The sequence below is a fragment of the Ricinus communis genome, chromosome 8 (genome assembly GCF_019578655.1).
Source record: "Ricinus communis isolate WT05 ecotype wild-type chromosome 8, ASM1957865v1, whole genome shotgun sequence".
Classification (NCBI taxonomy): Eukaryota; Viridiplantae; Streptophyta; class Magnoliopsida; order Malpighiales; family Euphorbiaceae; genus Ricinus; species Ricinus communis.
In genome coordinates this window covers 17323318-17334882 of record NC_063263.1, presented here as the reverse complement: position 1 = coordinate 17334882, position 11565 = coordinate 17323318, and the positions used below count along the sequence as shown (strand labels likewise).

General features: G+C 25.2%; 1 protein-coding gene across 1 annotated transcript; it reads left to right on the top strand.

Annotated features, from left to right (window-relative positions):
• The first annotated feature begins 2138 nt into the window (after window positions 1-2138).
• LOC8278045 (embryo-specific protein ATS3A) lies at window positions 2139-3302 on the top strand. The gene is made up of 2 exons (XM_002532775.4): window positions 2139-2307; window positions 2681-3302. The coding sequence occupies exons 1-2, from the start codon at window positions 2209-2211 to the stop codon at window positions 3155-3157; spliced, it is 576 nt and encodes a 191-aa protein (XP_002532821.2). The 5' UTR covers window positions 2139-2208; the 3' UTR covers window positions 3158-3302.
• The last annotated feature ends 8263 nt before the right edge of the window (window positions 3303-11565 follow it).

The window sequence follows — 11565 nt, the reverse complement described above, 5'->3', positions numbered from 1 at the left end:
AGATAAAGTACATAATACTCTCTTAATAGAAAAAATAACTCTATCTCTCCAGTAGGAAAACGCTAAATCAAAAGCTAGTTTTTAGAACTCTATCCAATTAATATATTAATTAAATTTATATAAATTAATATAAAAATGCTGCTTTTGAGATAAGAAATATTTTTAAGAAATAAGTTATTCTCCATTTAAAAGTAAATCTAAAATAAATCACTAAAATTATAATTATTTAATTTTTTTTGAGTCAAATTAATTGTCTAAATTATTTTTTAATTATAATTTTAAAATTTTTAATAGAATAAAAAATAAAGAATAAATATGTAAAATATTTGATATAAAAAAAGTAATATATACTTATTCTATTGCTTAATTTAATAATCGAATATAGTTGTAAAAAAATCCATTTTATTACTACTATGGCTTTCCATACTAAATTTTTATTTATAATATATATTTTAATTAATGAATTAATATTACACCATATATTTATAAAATCTTAACAGATTTATATAATGTCACGCACGAAATATGTACATACAAAACTCGTATTGCATTGATGCAAAAGCCAATTAATATAATATTAAATATAATAATATTATATACAATATTTAACATATATATATATATGATATAGTATAATATAATATGGAGACTTTTACAGATTTACAGAAAAGTGTGCGGTAAATTTTTCTTTTATTGTCAAAAATATCTTTTATATATTTTTGATGATTTTTATAACAGCTTTTGAATTGTATTATAGTACTCTTTTGTATATTTTTTTACTGTTATATATATTTTAAAATTTTATTTAAATTTTATTTTTATGTACTTAAAACTGTATTTAGTATATTATTGATATATTGTGGTATATTTTTTTTAAAACACACATCTTTAAGTCATCAAAACACACTAGTTGTTATAAAAAAATATGTAACATCATTTAATTTAAGAATATCAAACATAAAAATATAGAAAAATAATAAATTTATCTCATTTGGTCGATTTTACAGTAATACAAGTTAAAATAATATTATTTCAGTATTTTATAGATATATTTTTAGTATCTTTTTTCGGATGAGATTTTAAAAAGTAAATTTGTAATAATACAAGTTAAAATAAATAAACTTTTAGTATCCTTTAGGTATATTTTTACTATCTTTTTCTAATGAAGTACTGAAAAAATAAAAAGATATAAAATAAATATTAAATTTATAATAATACAAATTAAAAATAATATTTTTTTGATATCTTTTAGGTATACTTTTAGTATTTTTTCCTTTCGGTATCTTTTAAGTATATTTTTAGTATATTTTCCCGATGAGATCCTGAAAAATTAAAAAGATTTAAATTTTAAAATAAAAACTGAAGTCACAATAATATAAAATTTTGAAGAAATTATCCTTCGGGTATTTTGTAGGTATACTTTTAGTATATTTTTTTATGATGAAATTCTAAAAAAAAAAATATCAATAAAAATTGTAAAAAAATTGTAAAAAAATTTTGACCATAAAATATTTTTTTTTGAAAAAAATATATAATTCATTTTAAAAAATAATAAAAGTACCTATGTTTTTTTATTTTTAATTATATTTAAAATATTCTTTTTTATTTTTTTATTTTTACTATATTAAAATATAAAAAATATGATTTCTTAACTTTTTTAAATTATGGTTTTGGTTGTTTTTAGATAAAATAATAATAAAAATAACCGAAAAATAATTATACTGTAATATTTTTTTTTTTTAAGTTAAGCAACAATATTTTTTTAAAAAAAAATTAGATGTAAAAGTGATGTTTTTCTTTTTACCTTATAGGATATTTCTAAAAATTTCCTTTCATTTTATTGACTTGGGCCAAACTTTATCAAGGGCTAGATTGAGCCCAATGATTCAAAATTTCTTTAAAGCAAGACTGATAGAACACAATAACCTAGCTGACTCTGATTATCTTGACGCATAAATTAAAAGGTTTACAAACTGGTAAAGATGCTTTACCCTAATGATGAGAAAATCATCCTCAACAAAAGCTATAGATTCTTCACTTTACACTTGGAAACATTACATATGTACAAATCTTGAGAATACATTCTTTTCAGAATAACCAAGGAAAGAATTAAGGACTTTCCCCTATGCTATAAGTTAGGATATGCATAAACAGAAGTGACAAAGATACTTGGGCTTACATCTTTCTGTTTCAGCTCAACATAGAACCATGGGAATAGAGTTGTGTTCCAGAGGTTTGATCTTCATTTGTTGCTTGTTTTTCCTTGCTTTACTAGCTTCAGGGGAGAGTCTGCTCCCACAAAAGAAGGTAATGAATGATCATTTATATATGATTAAAAAAATTCCAAACTATTTTATTTTAGCTGAGTTTCTTGCCTATCCTTAAATATAATGACAACTAGAATTAGATGTAATTTGGCACGATTCTGTTCATAATTCATGATGTTAGAGTGCAATTATTAAGAAATGTTACATTTCTTTCAATTTTCAAAAAATTCTGTCAAATTTCTTATTTTATGTCATTTAAGTTACTTAAACAGTTTAGTTATCGTGTATCTGCTTTATATTACAGGAGGTCGGAATAATTCAATTTGATTACATACAAAATTTACTATGAACAATCATAGCAAAAGGTGATTTCGATCTTAGCAGTAACTCATATAGTTTCTGAAAATATGCAGGTGGGGAATTGCACCTATGCAATAACAATAGCAACAACGTGCACAATGGGAGCAGGAACTGCAGATCATGTTAGCCTGAGATTCGGAGACACGAAATCAGATGACATAGTAGTGCACCATCTCAACTCAAAGCATGTAAGAAAGTTAGATCCATTGCAGCCTGAAGTGCTCGATGATATGCCTAGAAGACCTTTCCAGGCTTGCATGGTAGACCAGTTTCAAGTCACAGGCCAATGTGTGGACTCACCAATCTGCTACTTGTATCTAAAATTGGCTGGAAAGGATGATTGGAGGCCAGGTTTTGCTCAAGTTAGGGTACTAGAAATGGAAGGATCGCATCTTAGCTCAGATTACTTCTATTTTCGTCGGTATTTGCCTCGACATGTTTGGCATGGCTCTGATTTGTGTGACAGAGAGGTTACTCCTTTTGGGATTAAACATAAAAGAAAGGTCTTTGCAAGGAAGCTGGCTAATTAATTACAATGGTGGGCACATAAAATCAATAGCTACATTTTGTATATAGTTAATTAGTGCTAATTGATTGAATAAATTATGCCATTATATATTTTGTGGATAGCTATAGTGCTCATTAATTAAGTAAAAGAAAATGTTTGATTAATTTTATTTGTTGAGCTATTTGTAATAATTAGTATTGCTCGTTACGCGCATAAATTATTATTATAAACGTTATAAATATAGGATAAAGTAGTATATAATATAAACATATTTGACCATTTTATAAATATATTTTTTTGCTTACATTAAGAAATCATATATTATTACATACTGTATAAACTTAATAAATAATTAGACTTCAAATAAATTTATATAAAATATTTTTTTTTTGCTTTCATTAATGACTCATTAGCAATACTAAATTTAATGTGTTTATATTTTTAAAATTATTATTTATTTGATCTCCATTATATATATATATATATATATATATATATATGTGTGTATAATGTAATATAGTATTTTTATAGAATTAGGAGCATATATAAAACTTTGACAAGATTAAGAATGAATTAGATCAATTACTAATTAATTTTTTTATTAGAATTAAAAAATTAAACTAATTATATATATAGAATTAGGATAAAAAAAATTAGCAACTCTAAAAGGATTTTATCAATTCAAGAAATTTATCTATTTTATAAATTAAACATGCAATTGTTTCTTACTATTTCTTTTGTGGAATTGGTTTTCGTTTTATTATTTTAATAGCAAACTAAGCTTCAAGTTAAGTGAAACATGATAATACAATTTAAAATAAGTTAATCATTTCATGTTGCTAATCTAAGTAATGTTTATTTCATGAATACTGTAACTGAGCAATTAATGAAACAAAAGAACTATTAATTAAATAAAAAAGACAAGCATTAATTACCAGTGATTTGCATGTCAGAAAACTTATGATCGAGATTAAACAACTAGGTTTCTGGGTCTAAATCTAAAACAATGTTTTATTGATTAAAAACCACATACTAGCAGAACAAAAATTGTGAAAAAGAAAAGAAAATGTACAGTGGAAAGTAAGTATCCGACTTGTCACTAACCATAATGGTCCAGAAGCAAGTGTTTTACTTTGGGAGACAGAAAGGCACATTATATTGATGTCTCAAGCAAGAAAAGAAAGAGATTTGTTTATATTTAATTTCTCATCTGCTAAAAAGTCTTCGCCTATCATTTTTAAGACAGCAACAAGTAAATGATCATAAGTTCGATTTGTTCCGTCACAATTAATTCTACTCTCTCGAATCAAGATTCTGAATATTGGTTTTTCCTTTTCATTTCAGTTTACCAAAAGGGTAATTACTATTTGTATTTTGTGTTTTTTTATAATTATATTAGTTATTTTTTAATATTTAAATATTATATTTTTTTAATATTTTAATTATGTTATTTTATACTAATTCTGAATTTTTGTTAAAAAATCATTTATTTTAATACTATCTATTTTTTATTTTTTATATAATGTATAAATTGCTCTTTATATTTTATTTAATACATTAATTTTTTTTATATTTCAAAAGATAAATTGATACAAATATTTAATTAAATTTTTATCAAAATTTCAAGTCGAGTATAACAAAATTAATAATAAGAATAATATTTATTTTATTTTAATAAGTTATAATTAAATTATATATATATTTTCCATATCTTGATAAATATAATTATTTTAAAATATTTAAATCTAATTATGTTAGAAATTAAAGTAATTAAAAAATATTAGTTAATTTGAACTCATGACAATGCATGAATTGTTCAATTGCAGTTCTATGCAAATAGGGAGGGGAACCAGGAAAGGAAGCCATTCTCTGTGTGTTTACCTCTGAATGGGAAAAGATTTTCTCATCCATGCTCTTATGGAGATTTCTATTCTCCATTTTACTTTTTTAAATAACAAGTTTTTATGAACCTATCAAAAACTAGAGATATAAATATGTATTATATATATCATTTATTCAAAAACAGATATACGTTACAGAGTAATTAATTTTTGCATTTTTTTGGTATATATACTTTTAGTTATATTGTAGAATATTATATAATATATTTTATTGGATCCTACAAGAATTGGATTTTAGGAATTCCTAAGGAGTTGTGGGACAAGAATTGCCCGTTACATTTATATTATATTTAGTTAAAATTTTTTAAAAAAATTCAGTTTATTTGAGAAAAAAATTAAAAAAAATTAAAATGATAAATTTAAAAGAGATATATTGACAAATTAATGTGGAATTCATCTAGAAATTCTATCTATTTTGTTTGATTTCAGTTTACTTATAACCAATTCCATACAATTAGATATTTTAAATTAATTTTTAATTCATTCAAAGCATATAAACTTTAAATTTGCAAATAAATTTTATAAGAGTCTGTTTGGTTCGGTTGATCAATGCAGCTGGTAGATGGTGGCTAATAGCTAGTAGCTGATGACTAATAGCTGATAGCTGATAACTGATAAATTAAACCGTTTGGTGAAATTTTATTAGCGGTTACTATTAATATGTTAAATGATAATTGAAGATATAATTTATCATTAAATATAATTTATTTTATTATATTATATTCAATGATACAAATTAATAAAAATAATTTATAAAAATTAAATATTATAGTTAATTTTTTTAACTCAATTGTATTTATTATTAAAAATATTTATAAAAGTTATTCTAAAAGTAAAAATTTATATTTAAATTCTACTAATAAAGAATTTTAATTTCAAATACCATAATTATAAATATTATAATTATTTAACTATTAAAAATAATCTCAAAATAATAATTATTTATTATAAAATATTAAAATTTAATTATATAAGATCAACTTAAAATAAGTTATTATTAATAAATTTTAATATAGATAATAGTATCCAAATAAATAAATAAACTAAATTAATTATTAGCTTATAATTTTTTTAAAAATAAAGCCGATATAATTAGTAACTATCAGTTGTTTATTTCTTAAATATTTACCAAATACTTTAATATAGTTATTACTAACATGTACTTCCCTTCAAATTTCTCATACTTGCAACCACAAAATAAAAAAGCAAACGTTGTTGAAGAATTTATGCAATCTCCAACATCAATCAAATCAGACGATCTTTTAAAAGCTGTTTCAATACTGCCATTACAACACTCTTAATTAATAGAGAAAAATCGAATTATGACTTTATATTGAATAGAAATTGAGTTTAAAGTTTGAAGATTGTGAGTTTAACTTTGATTTGCTCAAGAAATTGGATTTTTATTATGAGTTTTTATTTTCCTTTTATTTTAATTACTTAAAAGATAAATTTTTCTCTTAGAAAAAATAAAGAATATTATTACCAACAAATACTTTAGTAGGAGAGCTTCATTCCTTCCAAATAGAATTCTAAGGAAAAAATATTTAAGAAAGAAAAGATTAATCACCATAAACACTAAAACATTTGGAGAATCAACACAGGTGCTGAGTCCACAAGAAAAATTTATTCATAATCAACACCAAATAAAAATTCAGTTAAGGAAGCATGTCCTAATGTTTCATACTTAACATATAACTTTATAATCTCATTTTAAAGTAATAATTATATTAAAAATAAATCATATAAAAAAGAATTTTAGTGTAATAAAATTAATTATTAACGTATTTTATTACTAAAAATAGAACACAGCGGTAGTCTTTTTATAGTCAAATAATAAAAAAAATAGAAAGAATGAATATCGATATTAATTTCATAATCATACAAATATTTTTTTACTATAAAATATTTATAGAGCCATAATTAATCTAGACGGGTTTAAGCTAATACGAAACTCCAGATCAAATAAAGAGACCTACCTGATGCATGGAATTGAAAAAAAAAAACTCAAGAAATCATTCCCTCGTAATTTGAATCTTCATCCTTAAATCACTTAGCAAAAGCCATGGAAGCACCCGGTTAGCATCCTAAGTGGTACAACAGTAGGCTAATATGTTAAAATTAAAGGGGGTAAATAGTTTTATCCCTTAGTTTATTCTATGTAATAAATAGGAGCTGATAGGGTAGCAGCAGCACAGCATAAACAATCTTACATCCTCTTTAAAATATCAGAATCGTACGGGCAACATTACCCTTTCGAGTTGTCAGTAATCAAAGTCTTGTAATTTTATTTTTTTCCTAAACCAAAAATAATTTAAATTTCTCCATTTGAGATATGACAGTAGTCAAGTCAGTTCCAAAAACAGTATATAGCGTGCACCAATCTCCATTTCCCACCTGTATAAGTTGACTACAGAGTCATTACGTTTTTTTGTCTCTTTTTTCCTTCTCATATTTACTCGTTCTTTTACTGAAAACTTCAAAGTCCAAAAGTATGGTATGCCTTGGTTATTAGACCTAATGGTAAACAGAATATTCCAACCTTTGAGCGTTGATGCATTTTAGTCCATTCTTTTTACATTAAAATTTAGTTTTTTTTTTTTTTAAATCTTTGGTAAGGCAATATTGACGAGTTTTGATTTAGAATTCCTTCAGTTTGGCCCTATAAAATAATAAGTGAATTGAGTAAGTCGATGGAGAGTGATCAAACTGAAAAGATGAGTAAGAGAAAGAGAGAAAGTAAGACTAAAATTTAGGGAATGATTAGCCTTTTTCTTGTTTTACTTTTCATAAAGGGAGAATAGGGTTTTAAGAGATCCTCACATCCTTAGATAATACTACTCAAATCTTTGTAATACATTTATTATTCACTAATATATTTATCATAAAAATTAAAATTCACATAATGTATAAAAAATAATTCAAATTTGAGACTTTTTATTTTCAAAATTAATATTTTTGCCATTAAATTAAACATCGAGTGTCAAATTATTTTTTTTAATAATTAATTTTTGGTAATTATAACACTTGAACTTGATAAAATCACGTATGATTTGGGAATTAAATTTAAGCTTGCAAGGGGCATGACCTTCCCAAAAAAAAAAAAAAAAAAACTAAACTTAATTATAACATTTAGACACTAAATGAAAAACTTAATATTTACCCCACCAAATCTTTGTGTATTTTCATTGTAGCCCCTTCCTTTTCTAAAAATCTTTTATAGTTACTCTAATATAGTTAAACTTTGATCCCTTTATATAAGTTAATCGCAGCTCCACCCCTACTTGTCCTGATATTTGAAGGAGACCAATCTAATCTAGTCTGTAGGAGACCAGCTCAGTTTGATGGTAACCTGCTGCTACCAGTTATAAATGGTATTAAGTCCATCTTTCTAAAATAGTTAAAAAAAAAAAAAGAAAAGTAAATAAATTGTTCACCTTACATAAAAGCTCTTAATTGATAAATAAAATTTCAGACTTACGGTTTTAGAAAGAAAAACGACAATAATAATAAAAAGTTGCATGTATCCGGACTTATTCACATGTATGTATATAAACATACAGAGAATGAAGAGATGTGAAGTAGGAAATATAGAATAGGAAATGAAAGTTTAGAGCAGGAGGTAGCCAAGGAGGAGGTGTCCAATCAAATCAAAATTCCAGGTACGTACTAGAGCCTCAGCAAATGATTCATGGATGACGGCAGCATCTAAACTTACCATAAATAAATAAATGAAATACACAAATATATTACCCTTATCAACAATATTAATCACAAAATATATGTATATTATATATTGCTCTGAACCTTTTTGTCATTTTTCTTTAACAAGATTTTCTGTGATGGGAACTGTAATGTGACTAGACACAGTTGCAAATATTTTTAAGTTGATTTAATTACAGCAGGTTATTGGGTCCTTGAAGAATCAATCCCTTAAAAAATAAAGACTGGAAGTGGTCTATTATAGAAGGGTGCATCTCTGACTGTGTTTGTGTATGTATGTATGGACCTCTCATTTCCAGTCCAGGGCCTCTGCATGATTGCAGCTAGCTCCATATCCTCTTATTTTACATAAAGGGTTTTCTCGATTATCTCCCCAGCTAACCAGGTTACTGTTTATGGTTAATTACTGGGTATAGCCTCCAATCTATTCTCTCAGTAAAAGGGTCTCTAATAATCTCAACTGCTGTTTTTGTATTTGCTTCAGAAAATTAGTTATAGACATGTGTAGATTAAGTTAAGAAAAAGAACAGGATGAAGTTAAGAAATTCCAATAAAAATAACAACAATAATAATAACAAGATAGATGGCTATATGTAAATAGCTTGTGTATAAGGGATGACGCAACTTCTTAAATTAAGCAGTACTGTTACGTATAGTTTAGTATAAATAGTTTGTATAATACTGTGAAAATTTACTCTCATCACATGCAAATGCAACGGAAATCAGATTAAAAATTGGGAGTGGTACGTCCAAAATGCAGAGCAGAGCCCTAATCATCTTCTTGCTTTTCCCCAAAGGAGACAATAAAGAAAAGGGTATATGACTGTATGCCTTTAGAGGAATATGTCTCTTTAAAACTCTCTTAAAATCTTTAATTAATGGACGGTGGTGGGGGCATGAGATCAGGGACAATTTGAATAAGACTGTTCTTAAATAGACGGTTGAGATTGAAAAAGCAGGTATTACTAATAAAGGGGAATGTTGACAGAATGAGAGAGGATAAGGCCATGCAAAATACCAAGAAACAGGGCAATGCACTGCATGCATTTATGCCATTTGGTTGATAGTTCAGTGATAGTGCCTTTGTTTCGAAATTTTATTTTAATGGCAAAGAAAGTGAGTACAATAGATTAATCCATTTATACCTTTGAATTAACAATCAGTGTTCAATTATATGGATTATAATAATAGAGAGAAGAGTTTAACTCATACAATTCTATTTCCATTAAAAAATTTCCCAAGTAAAAAACGATAATGATAATGGAAAAAGCACTGAATATGCATTTATGGGTTATGTAAAGTGTTTTGTCTCCACTCTCCAGCTTATGTGTTCCATAACAAATTAATTCTGATCAGGAGAACACAGAGAGTGAGAGAGAGAGACCCCCACCTACATAGTCTGGGGCTGCTAAACCCTAACTACTCTACAAGGTTCAGGGCTTGATAATCAATGGCAGGAGAGGGATTTAATGAAGGTAATGTGTGGGCGAGGTGGTGATTTTAGGGTAGGGAAAACAGTTGTAGGAGGAATACCCCTAAACTGCTCATGCGAAGCCTAAAATGATATGACACACAGTTTTGGAAGCCGTAGATAAGGAGCAGCAAAACAATATCACAATGCAAAGATTTTCTTGGTACGTATGTAGTGGATGTCCCTAGATGATTAATCAATTCTGATCATTCATTTTAATTATATTTAGTTATCTTTTCCTTTGTTCTCAAGTTACTTAAATCATCGAAAAATGGGTCACATGTTATTTAATTTTTTTTAAAAAATAAATTCAGTCTATCGTTTCTTCGTAGACTAAATCAATTGTACAGTGATATATGACTTTATTTATTAAATATTATATTTTTATTAATCAAATTTTAATCATGAGACGTTAATGGTAATAAATAAAATAATTAATAAAAATGCAACATATTTAGTCTACATATGACGTGGTAAACTGAATTTACTTAAAAATTTCTCATTTAGTTAAATTTATTACTTTTTCATCGTATTGATTTAGGATTACAATATTCTTTTTATAATTAAAATATACACTTTTAACAATACATTGTAATAAATAAAATAGTAGTAATATATTAGTTGATGGAATAAACGTGTTGAATTAAATTAAATAACATCTATTTTAGAAGAAAATTGTAAATATTTTCTTATCAAATTAAGAGAACTAATTGCTACTTATCAAGCTCCTTTACGTGCCATTAACTCTATTTAATATATTTACGAACTTATAGACCGAAACAGAAAATAAGTGTGAAAAGTAAAATTTGAAAATTGTATCCTTTTATTATTCATGCTCCTATTTGGATATGTAAAAGCAAAATATAAATTAAAAGGATCGTCTTTTTACGTCTAGAATTATTTTGAAAATAATGTATAAAATATATTATATTATTAATATTTATATTTTATAAATGAACACTTATTTATTTATGTATATATGCATAAAATTATAAACACCAACAACTTACATTTAATTTATTCAATATAACACCTATATATATATATATATATATACACACTCATTTATTTATTTATTTCAAATTATCAAATTAATTTTTATGTCAGTATTAAATGTTAAATTAATAATAACTAATAATTAAATTTATCAAATATTTAATAGAATCAATTACCAACTATGAGCAATAATTATCAACCACCAGGAATCAGCATCTTTTAACTAAACAAAAGATGTTTTTGCTATAGTTTAGTGGCTTATAAAGAACATGTTTTGGCTATGGCCAACGTGAAACTCTGGAGGGCAGTAACTTAATAATGGTTGACTGCAACTTCATT